This window comes from Oryza brachyantha, chromosome 5 (genome assembly GCF_000231095.2).
Source record: "Oryza brachyantha chromosome 5, ObraRS2, whole genome shotgun sequence".
Classification (NCBI taxonomy): domain Eukaryota; kingdom Viridiplantae; phylum Streptophyta; class Magnoliopsida; order Poales; family Poaceae; genus Oryza; species Oryza brachyantha.
Window position 1 is genome coordinate 17,040,848 of NC_023167.2, and position 20,561 is coordinate 17,061,408.

At 41.3% G+C, this 20,561-nt stretch overlaps 5 protein-coding genes across 5 annotated transcripts; 3 read left to right on the top strand and 2 right to left on the bottom strand.

Annotated features, from left to right (window-relative positions):
- The first annotated feature begins 1,286 nt into the window (after positions 1 to 1,286).
- LOC102707962 lies at positions 1,287 to 3,839 on the top strand. Its single transcript, XM_006654592.3, has 2 exons — positions 1,287 to 1,566; positions 3,538 to 3,839. The coding sequence occupies exons 1-2, from the start codon at positions 1,415 to 1,417 to the stop codon at positions 3,617 to 3,619; spliced, it is 234 nt and encodes a 77-aa protein (XP_006654655.1). The 5' UTR covers positions 1,287 to 1,414; the 3' UTR covers positions 3,620 to 3,839.
- Positions 3,840 to 4,211: 372 nt separating this feature from the next.
- Positions 4,212 to 5,685, top strand: LOC102701083 (cyclic phosphodiesterase-like). The gene is made up of 3 exons (XM_040524243.1): positions 4,212 to 4,715; positions 4,943 to 4,997; positions 5,088 to 5,685. Exons 1-3 carry the CDS (start codon positions 4,296 to 4,298, stop codon positions 5,291 to 5,293), a joined length of 681 nt encoding a protein of 226 aa, XP_040380177.1. The 5' UTR covers positions 4,212 to 4,295; the 3' UTR covers positions 5,294 to 5,685.
- On the bottom strand, positions 5,651 to 7,577 carry LOC102701359 (protein RICE FLOWERING LOCUS T 1-like). Its single transcript, XM_006655428.2, has 4 exons — positions 7,392 to 7,577; positions 7,113 to 7,174; positions 6,928 to 6,968; positions 5,651 to 5,902 (listed from the first exon to the last, which is right to left on the bottom strand). The coding sequence occupies exons 1-4, from the start codon at positions 7,575 to 7,577 to the stop codon at positions 5,667 to 5,669; spliced, it is 525 nt and encodes a 174-aa protein (XP_006655491.1). The 3' UTR covers positions 5,651 to 5,666.
- Positions 7,578 to 13,106: 5,529 nt separating this feature from the next.
- On the top strand, positions 13,107 to 17,020 carry LOC102701637. The gene is made up of 3 exons (XM_006655429.3): positions 13,107 to 13,147; positions 13,248 to 13,614; positions 14,229 to 17,020. The coding sequence occupies exons 1-3, from the start codon at positions 13,107 to 13,109 to the stop codon at positions 16,998 to 17,000; spliced, it is 3,180 nt and encodes a 1,059-aa protein (XP_006655492.3). The 3' UTR covers positions 17,001 to 17,020.
- A 608-nt stretch (positions 17,021 to 17,628) lies between these two features.
- On the bottom strand, positions 17,629 to 19,762 carry LOC102701918 (GDSL esterase/lipase At4g18970-like). Its single transcript, XM_006655430.3, has 3 exons — positions 19,433 to 19,762; positions 18,697 to 19,320; positions 17,629 to 17,963 (listed from the first exon to the last, which is right to left on the bottom strand). Exons 1-3 carry the CDS (start codon positions 19,677 to 19,679, stop codon positions 17,740 to 17,742), a joined length of 1,095 nt encoding a protein of 364 aa, XP_006655493.1. The 5' UTR covers positions 19,680 to 19,762; the 3' UTR covers positions 17,629 to 17,739.
- Positions 19,763 to 20,561: the final 799 nt, after the last annotated feature.

Here is a 20,561-nt window from a genome sequence, read left to right on the forward strand (position 1 = left end):
CATAAATTTTATACAACTTTAATTTATTGTAACATTATTCTTAGATATATTATGTTATTAAGATAATATAAAAGAAGTCATTGTTTTAATTTGCGTGTACCAAATGTAAAAGTTTGATCTAAGTTAGATCCAAGTTTAAACCTATATTTAATATTATATAAGAAATTTTATAACAAAGCTAGCCGCGCAATTTGCGCGGGCATGATGCTAGTTAATTAATTATACTAAAAAGATTCGTCTCGCGGTTTAAGGCGAAATCTGAAATTTGTTTTATAATTAGACTACGTTTAATGCTTCAAATATATGACCTTACGCATCGATGTGACCTTCTTTCCTAAAAAATTTTAGAAATTGAACACAGCCTAAATAAACCCTTCTCACATTTCTTCATCGAGCTATCATTTTCTGTTGCACGAAAAATATGAGCAACTTGTACAACATATGTGACTACCACGTCTAAGTTTATCCATATCATCTCGACATTACTTATCAGGTGACATCGAATGACATATGGTGTCTCGTGCACCAACTCAATACCATTTTCTCTCTCACCACCCTTTACATTTTTCTTGAAACTTATAAAGATTATCTCTTATGCTTCATCCTCTCTTTTCTTATTTCTCTCTTTCATCTCATCAACCAATCCTACGTAGCACTTTTAGGGCAATACATATATACTTGTATATACTTGTAATACTTACCACACTTGCGTACCTATAAACGCATCACCTAACACACACTTAAAGAGAGCTACGAAAAATCTCACGGAGTCATCAGTTTTTTTTTAAAAAAAATAATAAAATGACATATTTGCAAACAAAAAATAGTTTGTGAATACGATCTAAAAGCAAATGCTGAAAAATAAACTACAGTAAATCTTTCAAAATTAACTCTAAATTTAAGGTTAAAAAATTAGATTTTAATCTACAAGCATAAACATAAAAAAATAAGACCCTAAAACTCATTAAATTTCTATAAAAGCGCATCCACACTAATAGAGGTAGACACTACATGAGTCATGCACTGATTCTCACTTGCACAAAATCTTCTTAAAGTTTGATGAACTTTCACACTATTGATATGATAATCAAATCCAAATTTAGTCAATCTAGTTTTCAAAAAAAAGTCAATCTATCCAATTCTTTTGTTTGCCATTTTTTTTTAGAAGGAATCGCAGAAACGTGGGCCAGCCTTTTCAAGCTTGAGCCCGAAAGGAAGGCCCAAAAAGGCCCATGGGCTTTCTCCCGTCTCTGCTCAACACGCGACGGCGCGACGCGCCGCCGTGTCCGAATCGGGAGACGGATCTGGGCTTCCATTTCCGGCGGCGCTAGGGTTTTGGAGGTGAGAGGCGAGGAGAGAGCAGAGCGACCGTGGAGGCCAGCACCGGAGGGGGGGGGGGGGGGGAAGAGGGGCGATGGCGCTGACCAACTTCATCCTGACGGTGGTGGGCGTGGGCACGGCGGTGCTGCTGCTGCGGAGCGACGTGAGGCAGTCGGCGGCTATCTTCCGCCGCAACCTCCGCCACATCCGCAACTGGCTCGAGGAGGAGTCCTCCGCCGCCGCCAAGTACATCTCTCGCCTGATCTTCAGTCCCATTTCGCTAACCGCGGGCCTAATTTGGTGCCCAGGCTCGCTATAGTATTGAATAGATTTAGTTTTAGTCAATCACAATGAAACTAGAGGTATTGAAATTGATGATAATTAGTAGTATCAGTTTACCTGTTAGCTCTAGCTCCAGGGCTAGTTTAGCTGTTTCGCTGGTAGATTGTTATTCTTTCTTCAGTGGGTTGTCTTGTGCTTCATGGACAGATGGTGTTGGGCGGAGCCAGGAACTGATCACTTGTAGGGATGAGTTAGCATGTACTTCATCATTTTCGGAATTTACATGGTAAATTGATAAGATATAAGTGGGATTATCGAGCTAAGCCTAGCTTAAGCCCTTTTTTAGATAAAGGAAGCCTTTATTGATCTCAGATGATTACATCAAAGTGATACAATTACTCGAAGACCACGTTGCTCCACCCTTGATTCCGCCTCCCAGCAGATGTATCAAACCTTTAAGCTTTCGGTAAATTCGTGCGAATAGCCTTTTCTCTAAAGCAGTATCAATTTGCTTTGCTTCCTATGAATCCTCAATCCAGTGAAATATGTGGTCATATGTGGTAGCATATTGTATATGGATAACATGGAACTGGGTGAGAATCACCTGCCTTTGTAAAGAAGTATCTTAAGCTGCCAATGCCGCACAAGAAGTGATATTCCCTTTATTTGTGCAGACACTATGTAGAATATTGCTATGTGGTTGTCAAGTGATTGGCTGCTTATTCTACATGGTCAATTCTGCGGCTGTAATCAGTTTCCTCGCTAGTGGATGAGACCTGTATTTATGCTTCACCTTTCTCTTGTAGATTGAATGTTTTAGATTCATGTTGTAAGCTTCTTAACTTGACATGTTGTCATCTTGGCTGGCAATTGGCATCTCTGTCATATTGTAATGTTATGGGCTCTTTCATCCCATGCTTTCTTTACATATTCCTCATTTCATCGTTGATAACAATGTTGAGCTAAAATTCCTGGTGCATGGACTGGTTAATATTGCTTTCAGCATAGTTAACTTTCACAGTTTGTCTTTTAGATGCTGATATATTTTCTGTTACAAGTTCCTTTGTGAAGAGCACATGGTTCAGTTGCAATTTCTGTTAGAGTGTTTTGTTGTATCCTTTGTCGAGGCCCTTGTGGGTGCATAAATTGTTTGGTGGCTTGCTGTACATCTGGTACATTATCCAAGCTAGCCATATTTTCATTACATATGCTGTGCATATGCATTTCTACTTTTGGATATTCTAAGACCATGTCACTATCGATAATGCCAACAATTGTCTAGTAGTTCATTACCTTCATGTCTTGGTTTTTTAGCTCTTTTTTTATGCTGTTGGGTCTGGGTGTTTTCTGACGTCCTGGCATAAAGGCTTAACTGACTGATTTCTCTTGCTGATGCATTTTCTACAACATCGTTGGAATCAGACCTTGTTCAATGAATATGAGGAAAATTAGTTTCCAAAGTTTATGTGCTAGAGTCTGGTAAAAATAACTTGTGTACTAGAGTAACATTTGCAGCAGTTGGATTTGCACGTCCTCCATGGCTCCATGTGTGTACTATCTCATAACGGTGTTCAGGCATTAGTTAGTTTGACTTTGTGATGCGTTCTCTTTAGGTTACCAGTAGTAGTTCGGTTTGGAGGAATTTTAACCCATAGGATGCATGCTCACATCTACCCATAGGAATTTTTTCAAGAGGTTCAAGTGGATGGAATTTTCGTATGTTTTCTCTTTACAACATGTAAGAAAGGAATTTTTTTCTTTGTTTTTCCTATACTTCATTCCTACAAACCAAATGACTTTCATAGGAATCTAATCCTTAGGAATCCAATCCTTTGTTTTTCCTTCCTCCAAAAAGAATAGGCCTACATGTGGTAAATGTAAAGTCAGTGTAACACATATGATCCCTACCTTCTCATTATCCTTTTATTTCTGTAGATCTGCTGAGCGTGCTGTACCTAAGGAGCTGGAGTCCCAGGCTGCAAAGAAAGATGTTACCCCAAAAGATGACAAGCATTAGATGATATTGCACTTTATGTTCTCGCACAATGTAGCGGTGATGTGAAATTAGAATTAAGAGGTAGCATTTGTGAATTTTTTTGGCAGGATCTTCAATCTATATGAGAATTTGACTCCATAAGTAAGGGACAAATGGATAGCTAAATGTATGTGATTTATACTTGTTTCTTAAGGTTTTATGCATGGAATATATGGAGGGGCTACTTGGTACAGTTTGAACATCTGAGAGCGTTTATATGTCTGCTTCCTATCATATTTATCCGATGAGGTCAATCAACACTGTGCCTTGTCTATCCATGTTTTTATGGGATCATTTACCTGTTGATTTTGATGTAAAATTAGCTACAAGTTGCCATGTGTGCCTATCAAAAAATAATGGACCTACTTTTTTTATAACGACTAGATTTGACATTATTGAGTCACATGGTTAGTCCTAATTTCTAAAATTTATATTGTTGCTTAGTGTACCAACTCTAGATTTCGATGTGGACTTTGCTGGTTCTTAGTCAAATTCTAAGCTTATTATCTATGGCTGCTATCGAAATCGTAATTAGGAACAGAGTGTCACTGAATGTGGGCCAGCAGATTCGTGCCCCGAGGTGGGCCCCGCCTGTCAGTGTCTCATCCAAGGATGCAACACGGAGGCGAAGCGCTCGATTAATCTCCCCGGCGACGCGATGCTTCTCGTCGGGAAAGCATATTCCAGCTCCACCCATTCCTCGCTCCACCGCTCGCCGCCTCCGTCTCACCGGCCGAGTTCCCGTCTCCGGCTTCGGCTCCGGCACGACCGCGCGGCCCGAATGGACCCTGCCGACCAGTCGCCAGAGGAGGTGTGCTCCGTCTGGGCGCTCCCGCCCGAGCACGTCCGCGACCGGCTCCGCGGCGTCATGGCCGGCCTCCGCGCCGCGCACGGCGGCCCGGCGTTCGAGCCGCACGCCACCGTCGTCGGCGCCATCCGCCTCCGCCGCTCCGCCGCTATCGAGGCGCTCCGCGCCGCGGCCGCCGGTGTCCGGCCCTACACTGCCCGCGTGGCCGGCGTCGCCCGCGGCGACTTCTTCTACCAGTGCGTGTACCTCCTCCTCGAGCCCACCCCCGAGGTACTATGGCATCCCCTCTCTCCTAGAGGATAGCGACTCCCTAATTTTAGAAGCGCGACCCGAGAGCTCAATGGATTCAGAGGTGTGATCATAGCAGCATTTCGATCGAACATTTTATTATGTTTGGGACCCGGAGCTCGGATCAAATGTTTATGCAGTTAATAATCTCTTTTGGAAAAACCTGCAGTATGAATAATCTCATGATATTATCTGATTTTTTTTCTCAGGTGGTGGAAGCGAGCGATCACTGCTGTGACCACTTTGGGTACCAGAGATCAACCCGTAAGTTTAGCAGCGAGCAGAAAAAATTCGTCTCATAAATTTTTCAGGTTGGTGACAATTGATGATTCATGGTCTGATCCTTCATTGCAGCGTATATGCCACACGTCAGCCTCTTATATGGAGACCTGACAGATGAGGAGAAGGAGGTAGCAAGGAAGAAGGTAGAGGAGATAGACAAGGAGATCTGTGGACTGCAGTTTGAGATCTCCGAGCTGGCACTGTATAGGACGGATACCGAAGACAAAAGCTTGGAGTCATGGGAATTGGTGGAGATCTGCCACCTTGAGAAGAAGTGATTAGTCTCCTCCGACCGGTGCTTCTCCTTTCAAGTTAAGTTTGAGGTGAGTTCATTCAATAAAGCTTGTTGAAATGCAAAACATATGCCTAAAAATTTAAGTTTGAGAGTTTCTACTGTAAAAGCTACATATATATCATGGGTTCTTCCCAGTTATTATTTGTCTTATTGATTATCTAATGTACTGATAAGCGATAACTGAGCTGTATCAGAACATGCTCTGATCAACTCTTAATATGTAGGCCACATGGCCTGCATTGCCATCGCACTAGAGTTGCATTCTAAGTATATAATGCTGCATATAGAGGTAGTACAGTGCGCTCTGTATATATAGTGCACACTATTTGTGATGGTTATATTTGATAGTACTTCGCTTAAGGACCTTGAGGTGCAAACCTTCTTCCACCCGATCCTGCTTCCCTTTGACAGTTGAAAAATGTGGTGGCCACGGTGTTGAGGTGGTATTGGCATGCGAAACTTCTGCAGTTGAAATTATGCCGTGTGTGTGGTGCAAAGACCGTCCCCCTACCGAGTTGGCGGAACAACACAAATACCATCCGATGGATGCCTGATCTTGGCTCTGGATTCTCATATAATATTAGCTCTCGGCCTGCAGGGACATACTTGCACTTGGATTTATTGAGTTCTTGACTATAAGCATAAGATAGTTTATCACTTTATCCGCAGAGTGCATCACACTTCCATTTATGGTGCAGTTTCCTCTTTTGATATAGACAAATACAGGTCTTATAGATATAGACGTAAGTGTTTAAGCGATATGAGCAAGTTTTTGTTCCAATATATACACAACCATTTACTCCGGTGTATGGTAGCTGGAAGCAAAATCGTACTATATTACAGGAATCCTCTAAATGCTACCACTATATAAAATGAAACCACTTAACATGTGAGAAATAAATATGGTAGCTTGGCACTATTGTACTTCTGAGTCTTTGAGTAGCTTATTTTATGACCCGATAAAAAGTGTACAATAGTAACCGTTGATATTCTACTGAAGTTAAATGGCACCAGACTTTGAGTCAACTTCTAATGATTTTAACTGATGCATTCACTTATTGCAAGTAAAAAGGCAACCCGGGTAAACTTTATGTTCCATGTAGTGAAATACCAATACTTAGGCATTCGGCATTCCAATATATTAGAACCCCATTGTTCTATGTATTGTTAATCGTCAGAGATTGTCCTGTCATAGAGTTCTTTCTGATACACGTACTTTCATTAATATGGGCACTTGCTACTTTAAACTTTTATCACATTCTCAGCTCTTGTGTAGTTGTGTACCATTAAGAGGAAACCATTGCTAACAACAGTTTAAATGCACCTAATATCTTTATTCATTTTTTTAAAAAAGTCAAATCCTTGTTATGTGATTGTGCTATTGTAATTAGTGGCTTCCTATTGTATCCTTCAGAGAAGCAAACTTCTTAATGAAGTTTGTCTGCATTACTGTCATCTGACAGCTTGTGTAACATTCAATTTTTATTCCTTGATATCCTAGTATGATTTAGTGGTAATAACATGTTTGAGCCTTTCAGGAACATAACTTCCACAGCGACAAAATTAAGTTAAAACTGAAAGCCACACCAAACATTATTCTATATAACCACACCATACCAAAGTTAATTGAAGTTGTTTCAGGGATATCTGTCACCATCCTACAAAAAGTACAGTTGTATCATAAATAACGAGAGCAGACTAAAAAATAAAATTATCTAAAAAATCGAATGCATGTGTCAGAAAAAAGAAGGGTATAATTTGTCATAATTGGTCATAGTTGCAATATGTTGCGGTTAGTTTACCAGTGCAAGTACTCCCTGAGTGATGGGTGGCTCGGGCTTGGGGCATCTGGATCCACCAATACCTTTTTGAGGTAAAGATAAACAGGTCATCTTGCAGGTAGGTTATATTTTGCTAGTAAAAGCATTTTCATTAAACTGGATAAAACAGACTAGAAAGTTCTTCCCAAAAAATGCTTTTTAAAATTCCTGCCAATAGAGGTTGTAATATTAGTCGAAAAATAGAAGGATCAACATATATTGTTCATTTGATTTCATATATCTTAGAACCACCTAGCTTACCAGGGTGTAGAAAACCCTCATATCATTGCCTCCAACATCAATTCGTGGCCTGCTTAAAACTGCTGATGGTTTAAGCTCAATTCCTGGCAGAAGTAGTCTATTGTTGTAGGTTATTCTGAGTGGTATGGTTGGAGTAAATGGATCCAACACTTCTGGTATAATCTGGGTTAAGACCAAAGGATCCATTCCTTTGTAGGCCTAGCTAGAACTATGGGTCGGGGCAAGTAGTGTCCTAGCATGAACCATTTATATGGTGAAGGATGAATGTTGTCTTATTTACCTTTCAAAAGTTAAAGAGATACATGATGTGATGCGCCACCCATATGAAACCGTTTCCTGGAACTGTTCTTCATAGTTTTTGATTAGTCGAACACTAGCCTTTTTCAATCTCTAAGCTTCATCTAGCCATCAAAGCGGTAGCATAGTTTGTGTCTACCTGGCAAGCTTAGTGATTAGCACAAACAGTCGTTCTGTTGGTAACATGCTCTCCTTGTAATCGAAGGGCCATGCTTCGGAACGTAACTATATAATGCGCTGGACATTGGGTTGTACGTAATGTGTTCTGATTCTCATTGCAACAACATATCTAAGCAGTTTTCATCTAGGGATATTTTTTTGCGTTGCCTTTCTTGTTGCGATCTAGGAATATTTTTTGCGTTGCCTTTCTTGTTGCATCCAATGCACTAGCAGAAAGGTTGTTCGTTTACCCTTTTGAGAACAACAAGAACCTTATTTAGTTAAGTTATTTTTAGGGGTCACAATGTTACATAATGGTAGAGTAGGAAAAAGAAAAATGTATGACAGGTTTGTTGCAGTCATGTACTTGCAATAAGCTTGTGCATTGAAATTTATTTACAAGGTGGGTACTTCTATTTTGACCTGCGAGAGATATCATATGGTAATTTATTTTGGAATATGGAAATCATCATTTTGTTATTTTGGAAAAGGTGAGAATGTGAGATTGATGCATGCATGCTCCGAAAGTTTCAGGGTAGTTTGTGCGTTCCCGATCGTGATCCTTGTTGTATTTTGGTATGGGCTTATTTTCATGTTTATTTCTTCGGTATGCAAATGACATTCTTCAATATGCACTGTAACATTACTGGAGTTACTGCTGCACAGTTTGTTCCCATATTGTCTTGATTTACATGATTTAACTTCTCATAAAGTGTAGCAGTAGATTGCATCATGTGCTTTATTAGTACTTTATACATGCATGCGTAAAAAATGACACAATAGCCTGCGGTTTATCCTGAATGCTATTAGGGCTATTAGACCAGTGTCAATACATAATGTCAATGCATATTTGGGGTGTTATGCACATTAAATATGGTGTCACATCAGTAAAATTGCTAACTTGGCAGGATCATTAAATAAAGGAGTTTCGTGAGATGAGAGAGCCCTATGAAACTCATCTGGCTCGGTGCACGGTGTAGTTTATAGTCTTGATAATTATGTCATGAAAGAGACTGCCTATCCTAGAGGGCTTCAATACAGCGCATTAACTACTTTACATATAATTTCATGATACATCGTACATAAAGGAGAAAAAGATTCAAAGTTGTATTTGGAAGTCCTGTAGCACTTTCTTTACCTCAGGATAAGGATTCTATTTCTACCATTTGCTAGCAAAGCAGATTCTTCTTGTACCTTCTCCACGTGGAGCAAAAATGATCCGTGGACTTCTAATCAGGGTTCGTGTTACCGCGATAAGCGGGCCGTCCATGGAGACTCGGCTTCGGTAAATCACTATAACCGAATTTAAATTTTTGAAAAATTTAAAAATTTTGAGGAAATTTAATGAAAAATATATGTTGTACAAATTGATATATGATATAGTTTTGTCAAAGAAATTCATGAAAAAGTGTATTTCTGTCGTAATTAAAAATCATAAACAAGAATTTTGGGAAGCAAATTAAAAAATAGTCTATTGCAAATAATATTTCATAGGAAGATGGTTAAGAATATTTTGTTGTTGAGTCATTATTAATTTACACTAGACACTAGGGTACATAATGTTAAAATACAAATATACAACGATGGATATATTAAAAATATGTATGGAGAAAAATTATATGTGCATGTTAGTAATAATGGGTAGTAGGTATAGTTGTGACGCAGTAATCAAAATAAAGTTGTTGTTACTTGTTATTGTTATTGTTGTGAATTATTTGATAAAGGGTGATATGACGTTGTATGTTTGTATGTTGTAATATCAATAATTTAGAAAAAGTTATGTGAAAATAATCTTGTTTTCTCTATAACATGTCCTATTTTTCCTATGTCCCTATGTCACAGATATAGTCACAAAATATTTTCTTATTTTTCATGTATTTTTTAGATTTTTTAAAGTTTTTTTGCATTTAGTATCACACTCACGGTTTGCTCGCGGTAACCGCGGTCTCGGTCTCAAAAACCGCACGGGAAACCACGATTTACGCCGTTCTCATGAGTTGTTTCAGCAAGTAGTTACCGCACGGTAACCGTGTTTACCGTGCAGTTTTTGCGGCGTCCACGGTTACTGTGCGGGATCCATGGCTGCGCGGCGCTGCGGTTTTGACGGCTCGCACGGTAAGTGCAACTTGCTTCTAATTGCGGGATCCACGGCTGCGCGGCGCTGCGGTTTTGGCGGCTCGCACGGTAAGTGCAACCTGCTTCTAATTGCTGTTCTATTAGGATTTTTGAAGGCACCATATCTGATGCTGAATATAAGTATATAACGTAAGGCAAAATATGTGCCTTGGGGGTGGGGGGGGGGGGGGATTCTTTTTGTGAGCAAAGGGGATAGCACTGCATACAAGGAAGAAATTTAACAATCTTTTTTATTAGCTTTATTCTGTGGACAATATTCGCCTTCTGATGTTTGCTTGAAAGGGGGCATGATATCTTTCACATATTGCTAGTACGACTTGGACAGTAAACGTACCATGATATTAATCATGGGTGGCCATCGACCAAACAGATCTTGGGTTAGATTATTCATCGGCTTCAGCACATATATTTCTCGAACGGTGAAATGCTATTTTTAAAAAAGAATTATAGATATTAATTAATCATTTCATCTCTGTAAACTAGATTTTCAATTTCAGATAATCTTTCCTATTCCATTTTCATCAAAAAAAAAGAAAGAACATAGCCTCCTTAGCGTATGTCATGGACTTAGAAGTTGTGTCGTTTAAAATTGATTTCATGAAATATGGCTTAATTACAGGATTGTGGTGTCAGATGTTGGTACGATGGTATTGTTGGATGGCATGTGTCCAGTTTATATTGCAACTAAACCAGATGGCATGTGTCCAGTTTATATTGCAACTAAACCAGATGGCATGAAATAAGCCTGGCCCAGTTGTGTCATTTATATGCTACAATATGCATATAAATAAGTTTGTGCAAAAAAAATATGATTATATTTATACACAGTAAAATAGAAAGACACACTATGAAGATTGTGGAGACTTAAGTTAGTTTAAGCATTTGTGCAAAGCACATATCCTCTTGATCGAACGCTGTATTATTATTGTTCTTCCCTAATCCTCTCCAACATAATTCACGACGCAGTTCGTGTTCCGTTATAACAGTTTGAAAAATGTATATACAAAAATCGAGTAATAATCTGGATGAAAAGAAAACGAACGCAATCCTGTTGTTCGTGTGCTTGCGCTTCCTGTTTGCTAAACTGTCGTCACTTTTTTTTCTCACTGTTGCAGTGTCATTGAAATTAAGTATAAGCGAAGCAGCTTATTAACAATTAAAAAATATTTTATGTATATATATTATCGCTGATCTAAAAGTAAATATTAGAAAATAAACCACGATAAAATAAACTTAAAATCAACTCTAAATATAAGTTTTAAAATTTAATTTTTTTCCCAAATACGTATAAAAAACAGGGCTAATAATTGCCGTTGTTCGGATCAAATAGAATGGACATTCTAAATACTTGTCACATGCCTTTAATTGAGGGTAACGGTTATGCAAATCTTCGTTAGTTCTGGATGTGCATTTACCATTATGATTGATTCGTTAGTCGGTGCGGGCGAGTCGTGCGTTGGTTGCACGTGTGCGTCTTTTCTTAATTTTTCCTTTTTTTATTTTTGCGACGTTGTGTGTTCTTTTTTCTGTTTTTTTTTTGTCGACGACGTCATTTTTTTCGTGGGGAGGACGGACCAATGATATCATTTCGAGATATTACTTTCTTTTTTCCTTCACACGACACTTAACTATATATATATATATATATATATATATATATATATATATATATATATATATATATATATATATATATATATATATATATATATGCAAACCTACCCAAATGTTATAATATATAATATAAAACAGACTAAGCAATAAAAATTTACGTTTACCATCCGTCCAACCATCCTCTGACCCATGGTCCTCGGATATAAATCACCGGTACGTGGGCCCCATAAATGTGCACGTCCATGCCACAAGAGAAGTTCATTTAGTTCATGCTGTAGATGGTACTTAAATATGTCTGTATCATCTGTAATTCTAACATTTTAGTCTTTTTTTTAAAAAACTTATTTTATAAATAGATCTATAAAAAAACTTATTACACAAATGAATCTTTTTACCGCGTCAACGTTATTGACGTCGTCGTTGTATAGAATAGCACCATCGTCCTCCAGCTACATAAGCATAACATAATGACTTGAAGAATAACGTCAACAACGGTGACGTTAGAGTGGTCAAAAAAAATCTATTTACACAATAAATTTTTTAAGAGATCTATTTATAAAATAAGTTTTTAGAAATGTCTAAAATGTCAAAATTTCAGTTTGAACCACAGTCTATCCGGGAGAATGAGACCATGAGGCATGTCTCAATGCCTAGTTTCACTACGCAGCTTCCAAAATAACTAACTTGATGAAATCATTCATGAAACAACTACTCACTCATAATGATGTTTCATTGTACCATTTCTAAAACTAAATAAAATATTTAATTACCGCTGAAAGTTTAATTGTATGTAGATAGTGTTTGATTGCATGAAACGTCTCAGACCCCTCAATACGAGTTTCACTGTTTTACCGAGAGCTTAGTAATAGTGCCATGAAACTAATTCTTTCTTTTTCTTGTAGTTTTATATAAATATTTTCTTTTGTGCGTACGAGTTAGTGAAACTTTGGCCTTGTTTACTTCTTAAATTTTTTTAAAACATCACATCAAATTTTTGGACACCTAAATAAAACATTAAATATAGATGAATCAAAAAACTAATTACACAGTTATGAAAGAAATCTTGAGACGAATCATAAGTGCTACAATAACCAATATATACTAATGATGGATTAATTAGGCTCAAAAGATTCGTCTCGTGGTTTCTAGTCTAACCATAAAATTCGTTTTTTCATACGTGTACGAAAACCCCTTCAACATCCGATCAAACGTTGGATGTGATGTTTTTAAAAAAAATTTAGCAACTAAACACCCCCTATCATTCAGACGGTGGCCTGATCCATCCACGGTGTAAAAGCGCGAGCAGCGGTGTCAGACCGGCAGGTGGCGCCGGGGCCCACCACCACCACCTCCGCGCGCACGCCCCGATGCTCCCGTCGCCATCATCATCAAACCCTCCTTCCTCCGCAAAAAAAAGAAAAAAAAGGAAGCAGCGTCGCTTTTTTCCTCCTAATCCGCGACAGCGCGGGCCCCCTCCCCCCTGGGCGCCACCACCCAGCTTCGGCGGCGATGGCCGCCGCTGCCGCCGCCGCCGCTCCGTTCTCCATCCGGTACCGTACGACTCCGCCGCTGCTGCTGCTTTCCGGACACCTGCATTGCGGACTGACCTCGTGCTTGCTGCCGTTGTTGTTGTTGTTGTTGTTGTTGAAGGGGGTATGCGGCGAGGGCGCGGGCGGGGGCGGCGGACGCGGGGAGGTGCTGGCCGTTCGGCGGGGAGGCGGCGCGGCTGCCGCCGATGGAGGTGCGGCGGTTCCGGTGGTGGGAGGACGAGGCCGCCGCGCTGGCTGAGGAGGAAGGGGAGGAGGAGAGGAGGATGGCGGCCAAGCGGCGGAAGCGCTCTATCGTCGAGCTCTTCGCCGCGGTGCCCAAGGTCGCCGCCGGCGACGAGGTGCTCGGGAGGGGGAAGCGGGTCAGGAGGAAGCTTGACAAGGGGGAGCCGCCGCTCGGGGCTGAGGCGGCGAAGAAGAAAGGGTTTAAGAAGGAGAAGATCGTGGTTCAGATTGGCGTCAGAAAAAAGGTACGGTTTCATACCCCATTGCATTGCATTACCTAGTACTTCTCAATTTTTACTTTGGTAATTATACTAATGTTTTAGCTCATTAGAATGTTTCCTACTAACCCATTCGGGTGAGCTCAATAATGTGAGAGGCGTGAATGTTTCTGCTGTAGCACTCTAATCATTTTGCTGCAAATAAACAGGCCTTGCATTGTGCAAGCAATAGTATGGATTCAAATACGTTTGACTTCCTGAGAGTATGACAATGATGTATCACAAGCAAAAGTTTATGTGGGTGTGTGGCATTGTGTTGGATGTGCATAATCCTGCGACCATGGGTGGTTGGTTGACTAAACTAGTTGTCAGCCAAAGCTGTAGGTTGCATGAACCCAACTGCAGTTGGAAAACATTGCAATTATTCTTAGATGTCCTTGTTGTCACCTTACATTTAGCTCTAGTGGGCAAGTGGCTATCAGATTATTATCACCTCTCTCGCAGTATCAGATTTTGCATGTATCTTTCTATCTGGTGACTCCCAGGTTCACATTTTTCTTCTGTTGCTACTGGACTTGTATAGTATACTGCTGTGCTGAACTACATCTCCATGATGATCTGTGCATATTTCTTTGTTTCAGGGGAAAAGTAGCAAGACAAAAGTCACCTCAGCTAGTATGTCGCAGTTGTTTCAAGATGCCGTACAAAAGCAGAAGTTGAAAAAGTCTCTTAACAAGAAAAAGGGAGTTTTATTGGGAAAGAAAAGCATGAAGGGAAATAAAATGACGAGTTTAAGCAGCCAGAAGGCTACAAAGAGCAGCTGTCATGTTCAGAGCATTCTTAAGAAGCATCTGAAAACAGGAATGTGCACACCAGTGAAAAACACGGATGTTATGCCTCCATCGAAGTCTTTAATCAAACAAAAGCATGTTACCTTTTCTGATGACAATGACATACTTGGAAGGACAGCCTCTCAACTTGAAGATGGCACAGGGAAATCACAGTTATTACAAACATCCCAGCAACCATACAAGTATGGTAAATCTCAGGGAGGTGACAATCACCATAGTATATATAGACCACAATCCTTGTATCAACGAATGGGTGCTCCATTGGAGAGTGTTGAGGAGGATGCTGGCTCTACTGTTCTGCTTGCTAAATCAAAAGAGAAAACTATATTGGGCAATTCAGTGGATTTGAACCATTGCTTAGAGATATCCAGCAGTGCCAGTTGTTTGAGCTCTATTAATTCAGCAGTCCTATCAGGTCAGGTCCTTGCCCAAAACTTTGCTGGCATGGGCTCTGTTCCGAGCAAAAGCTTAAATGTCGATGTTGGATTTCAAGCAGAAGCAAATAATCATAAATACCAAGGATCATCTGTTAGTGCTAGTTTAACAGTCAGTGCGAGATCAGGTGATCTTATTAGACGACAATTGCCTGAACCTTCTAATTCTTGTTTAGTTGCTTCTCTCAATGTAATCGATAGGAACAGAAGCAAAATGCTTCAGGAAAGGTTGACAGCAGTTCATCCTAGGCTTCTTGGATCAAAAGACATGGTGAACAGCATAAGCTCTTCAGCAGGATCAAACAAATCAACAGATGCACAGACTTCAAATTGTGTATCTGCATGCAGGAGCATTAACACCAGTGATGACTATATGGGGCTTCCTCTTAATTCGCATGGTGAATTTGTCAAGCTTCATCCTACTGGCACAATTGACTCTAATGGGATGATTAAGAGACAATTCTTCGGGGAGGACGTGCGACCTTCAGCATTTCCGACCTTTTTCACACCTGAAACTTTAATGGATTATGCCTATTTAAAAACCTGCTATCAAGCTCCACGATTTTGTGCTGTAGATACCTTCGGTTTTCACTCAGAGCCTTATCTTTCTCCCACAGTAGCAGCTCCATATGGTATGAGTTTCAGGCAGTCACCAAATTCTGAAAGAATGGAGATACCCAACTATGCAATTCCTGGCAATAATGGTCCATATGACAACCAGCAAGAGGTTTCAGTGGATTGCTTTTGCCCTGGATTCATGGGACAAGATAATCAAGCACGCAAGTCATTAGAGATGCACAGCTGCTTGCCTAGTCAGAATTATGAGCAGAACACCCACCCAGCTCCAGAAACAACAGTGCGCCTGATGGGCAAAAACGTCACTCTTGGAACCAGCAGTAAACAATGCAGAGGTCTAGATAACAAGAATCCTTGTCCAAATAAACAGATCAGGGATGAAGGTCATTCCTTTCAGGGAATGTGCACAAAAGATTTTCCTCAATTGTTTCATGGTGCTTGTGTAGAGCCTCCTAACACATTGAGAAATTCATACGGAGGGGTAGAATATCCATCATGTTTTCCTTCAGTTCCAGAAGCTGAACTAAGGTGTGGCCTTGATGCCTATAGTTTCAGGACAAGTGGTCGCTATCAGCAACCTCATCTAGCTGTGAGAAATAAGCTGTATGTTCACCCAGTGAGAAGGCACAATGAGGCTGAGCTATGGCATCAGCAGCTCTCTGTGGAAAACCATATTGTTGGTGCTTCTGAACCCCAGCTCCTTGGTTCTATGCACCTCAGACAGAGTCAAAATGCTGCAACAATGCCATCTTACAGTCCAAAAGAAAGCTTTAGCAACTTAGTAGAGACAAGACCAGCGCACTCTCAGTTCACTTATTTTCCGCAGCAAATAAAAAATGTGACACAGAGGACCCCAATATCATCTTTTTTGTCTGGTTACGCCGTTCAGAGCAGTCCTGGTTTAACAGCTCAAACAAAGTTTACCTCCCTCCGTCCATTACCCCCTTCAATTACGTCGTCTTATGTTTACAGCAGTGATGATGCACAGTCTCATGGATCTGTTCCTCCATTTTATCCATCAATTGCCTTGTCAGATCAGGCAAGCAAAAATAGCTCTCCTGGTGATATCAGAGGCAATAGGAGCATGCAACAGACTCGGATTACATCAAACCATGATAGTTTTGAACAAATGAGCAGAGGTTGCAAAAGATCAGCAGGAGATAATATGCTCCTGACAGCAAGGAAACCTTGCATAGCAGTAGGAAAGGACCTAAATTTGTTGCCACTTCAAGAAGAAAGGCTAGGATTTCGTGGGACTAGACCAGATCCACAACTACCGGTTTGTCTCAGCAAAGATTCTGAAGTAGATGTTCAACTCATAAACGGCAATACGCAGACCACATGGTCTGATTCTGTCAATATGGTGAGTGCAAGACCTGTCAAGTTGACATCTGGAGCTAAGCATATACTTGAACCAGGTGGTAATGCTAGTGCTACCATGGGCGAAGATGAGTCGTGGCCTGTGCATTCGATCAAAAAATTTGTAGTGGACAATGATGTTCATGCAGTAAGTACATCAAAGAAGAGAGACGAAGGAATTTGCGGGGTCTGACCTTTCAAGCGGTAAGTCTTTTGGGCCAAGTCTGGCTAATGATGAGAGGAGACTTCATAAGCAGTACAATCTCAAACCAGATCATTGATTTTGTGCTAATCTCTAATCTGACTTCTTGCAAGAGCTTCTTCTATTCATACTGGCATGTGGTAATCTCTAATCTCTGAATACGTTAATTATGGTTTTGTGGACTGGCCATATTATATCACTGGAAGCAAATCCTGTGAACGCCGACAAGGCAGATAATGCACACCATATGGCGTGCAGGATTCCTTTTATATTATCTCTAGTACAAACCTAGTGAAGTCTGGCTTCAGGAAACAGAGAATGGCTTTGACCTAATTGGCTCGAAATATGGCCTTTTATCTGAAAGCGGGCGGTGCATGATTTATCAGCATGTTATTCTTCAGTTGAAACCGGTTAGATGCATTGCACGATCTACTAAATTTCTGGCATCATATGAGCCGTGCGGTTTTGACCTGTTCATCCCCAGTAGTGCCTGAATGCTGTGGTCATGCTGAAGTAGATGTTTCCTATGCATGATGGTTGATGGAGACATTCAAAGGCCAATCAACATACCGTTCCAAAACTAATTAAACACTGAGAGAAGAACAATGTCGCCAACATTTGAAACCCTCCAAAAAAAATCACAATATCTATATAGTACTATTGTGGCATATATCTGAGCTAGGAATAGCATTTTTTTTTTCTTAAGACAATCGTGTGAGGGTGGCTTGCCCTAGAGGCGCGCGAGGGTGCGGAGATCCACGGGGTGGACGTCGGACGGCAGGCGCGCGGCGTACGCCCTCTGGCCGACGAGCACGTTGGCCGCCTCCGTGGGGTGGAAGGCGTCCCAGAAGACGTACTCGTGGCGGTTGGCGCATGGCGTCTGGAACGGCAGGCATGTCACCTGCCCGTTGTTCCTCCCCACCCCGCAGCACCCCTGGTTGGTCACCTTCAAACCTGCCAAAGAAAATAATTTAAGGTTGAAAATAAACTACGATAAAAAATTCTTAAAATCAACTTTAAATTTAATTCTCAAAATTAACTTTAAATTTAATGTTAAGAATTTAAATTTTGAATTATAAATATAAGTGAATGGAAAAAGATGGGGGTGAATGTGATCTCTGGACCACCATTGATTTTGGCCTAGAAGGACCCTACATCTAAACGCAACATAAATCCAATCCATAGCCATGATCACTTTTGGGCTTAAAAAATGTTGGTTGGTGGATAATGTTATAAGATATTATTATTATTATATCTGTGCTATATTTTTGAGTAATTGCTGTATATGTGTATTGAGGCCCTGTTTAATTCCCAAAACTTTTTCCCAAAGCATCACATCGAATCTTTGAACACCTAAATAAAGTATTAAATATACATAAACATTAAAACTAATTACACAGGTATGGGGAAAATCGTGAGACGAATCTTTTGAGCCTAAGTAGAAAGTGATTAGCTGTAAGTGCTACAGTAATCAACATGTGCTAATGACGGATTAATTAGACTCAAAAATTCGTCTCACGGTTCCAGCCGGAATCTGAAATTTGTTTTGTAATTAGACTACGTTTAATACTTCAAATATGTATCTAAAAACTTGATATGATGCTTTTGCAAACTAAACACCACCTGAGTTTGTAGCTTATAAAATTTTGGAACGTGGATTCGAAATGGCTTAGCTTGACGGACGTACCGTGGGATCCGGGGCTCCTGAGGATGTCCTCGAAGATGCCGTAAATGTTGATGTAGGTGAAGTGGGCTCCGGGCAGCGTGTTGAACTGGTCGACGAGGCCGGACAGCTTCTGGTTGAACATCCTGATGGCGCTGTTGATCCGCTCGACGCAGGTGACGCCATTGGCGCTCTGCTGGGCCAGCTCGTTGGGGCTGCACCCGACCTGGCCGACGCCGACGAGCGCCACCTTCCTCGCGCCGTTGCTGTACATGGCGCGGAGCAGCTGGGTGTACCGGCCGATGAGGTCGTCGGCGTACTGCTCCGGCGTGTACTGGCTGCCGGTGTTGTAGAACGCCGGCATGAAGTAGTTGTTGAGGTAGTCGTTGCTGCCCATGCCGACGGTGAAGATGCACTGGCTCAGGTGCGCCGCCGCCGTGTCCTCGTCGCCGAGGATGCTCACCAGCTGCTGCACCGCCGACTGGTAGTTCTGCACCTGCCCGCTGAAGCTTATCCGCGCCCCCAGCTGCTGCCCGGTCTCCTCCCGGATCCCCGCCGCCGCCGACGCGAAGTTCACGCCGGTGAGCAGCTGGTCGCTGCTCGCGCCGGCGAACGGCGGGATGAAGTCGTCGAACCCCAGAAGCTTAGCTGCACGCACACGAACACACAGCCCATGTCACGCACGCCATCTCATTCTCATTCTCACGTACACATGTACGCCGTCGGCGACAGCGACGGCGTGCATTGACGGGGAGCTTACAGATGACGTCGACGGTGGTGAGGCCGTTGCTGAAGCGGCCGGTGGGGCCGCCGGCGAAGTCGATGCCGTAGGGCGGGTAGTTGGCGCGCGCCAGCGACACGATGTCGTTGTTGTTGCCGTTGTCCACCAGCGAGTCCCCGAACACGAAGTAGCACGGCACCTGCGGCGCCGCCACCGCCGCGCCGGCGGACGCGGCCAACACAACCACCGCCGCCACCACCCCCCATCGCCGGCAAGCACGCGCCATTAGTTCCTAGCTAGCTCACACTGACAGTACTGTCACTCCAGCTAGCTCGCTACTATCTACCAGTGTCACTATGCAGGCAGTGTGCGTGCATGAGACATATAGAATGCGACATTACGCGGATCCATTTATACTCCAACGGAGTGGGGATTGAATTAATCAGGTCGCATCAGCAGCAGCAAAAAATGGATTGGATTTGGACAGGGTGGAGATCGATCGATCGATCGATGGATCGATTAAATTATTGGGCTCTTTACCTCCACGCGGCGCGGCCACTGTACCAAGTGTGAATCGCAAGCAAATTGACATTCCTGGTTGGGACTTGCGAAAAATTACTCCCTCCGTTTCTATTTATTTGACGTTTGGTTAGCTCATTTTTAAGCTAACCAATGACAAATATAAAAGAACGAAGGTATGACAGAGTTACAGGAAAACTGTTTTAAACTCTCGAGAACATTCTCTCTATTTAAATAGTCATTAAGAAATATAAAAAAATTATAAAGATAAATTAATATGTGATATATCGCCACACAACATGCAGGTTAAAATATGACTTCTACAATTCATAACAAAATTAACAAATATATGACTGTGAGTACGTGTATACTATTCACAACTTAATTTATTATATTTGTTATAGATTGTAGAAGTTATATATTTTAACTTGCCTGTTGTGTAGTGATATATCACATATTAATTTATCATTATAATTTTTTTATATTTTTAATAACTATTTGAACAACATATAATAGACGAGAAATCGACGAGAGAATATCCCCTCGAGAGCTTAGAATCCATGCTCCGGAAGGACAGCACAAAACCCTATTCAGATTTCATATGGACTCGCCAACTATGGTACTATACGCGTATTTACGCAAAGCCGTG

Coding starts and splice junctions, on each gene's coding strand:
- LOC102701918 (XM_006655430.3), bottom strand. CDS start 19,679: ATGGCGCGTGCTTGCCGGCGATGGGGGGTGGTGGCGGCGGTGGTTGTG. Junction 19,321..19,432: donor CACCACCGTCGACGTCATCT/GTAAGCTCCCCG, acceptor GTGTGCGTGCAG/CTAAGCTTCTGGGGTTCGAC. Junction 17,964..18,696: donor CAGGAGCCCCGGATCCCACG/GTACGTCCGTCA, acceptor TTTCTTTGGCAG/GTTTGAAGGTGACCAACCAG.
- LOC102701637 (XM_006655429.3), top strand. CDS start 13,107: ATGGCCGCCGCTGCCGCCGCCGCCGCTCCGTTCTCCATCCG. Junction 13,148..13,247: donor GCCGCTCCGTTCTCCATCCG/GTACCGTACGAC, acceptor TTGTTGTTGAAG/GGGGTATGCGGCGAGGGCGC. Junction 13,615..14,228: donor AGATTGGCGTCAGAAAAAAG/GTACGGTTTCAT, acceptor TCTTTGTTTCAG/GGGAAAAGTAGCAAGACAAA.
- LOC102701083 (XM_040524243.1), top strand. CDS start 4,296: ATGCTTCTCGTCGGGAAAGCATATTCCAGCTCCACCCATTCCTCGCTC. Junction 4,716..4,942: donor TCCTCGAGCCCACCCCCGAG/GTACTATGGCAT, acceptor TTTTTTTCTCAG/GTGGTGGAAGCGAGCGATCA. Junction 4,998..5,087: donor TGGGTACCAGAGATCAACCC/GTAAGTTTAGCA, acceptor CCTTCATTGCAG/CGTATATGCCACACGTCAGC.
- LOC102707962 (XM_006654592.3), top strand. CDS start 1,415: ATGGCGCTGACCAACTTCATCCTGACGGTGGTGGGCGTGGGCACGGCG. Junction 1,567..3,537: donor GAGTCCTCCGCCGCCGCCAA/GTACATCTCTCG, acceptor TTATTTCTGTAG/ATCTGCTGAGCGTGCTGTAC.
- LOC102701359 (XM_006655428.2), bottom strand. CDS start 7,577: ATGGATCCTTTGGTCTTAACCCAGATTATACCAGAAGTGTTGGATCCA. Junction 7,175..7,391: donor TGAGGGTTTTCTACACCCTG/GTAAGCTAGGTG, acceptor TACCTCAAAAAG/GTATTGGTGGATCCAGATGC. Junction 6,969..7,112: donor CTCAGGGAGTACTTGCACTG/GTAAACTAACCG, acceptor TACTTTTTGTAG/GATGGTGACAGATATCCCTG.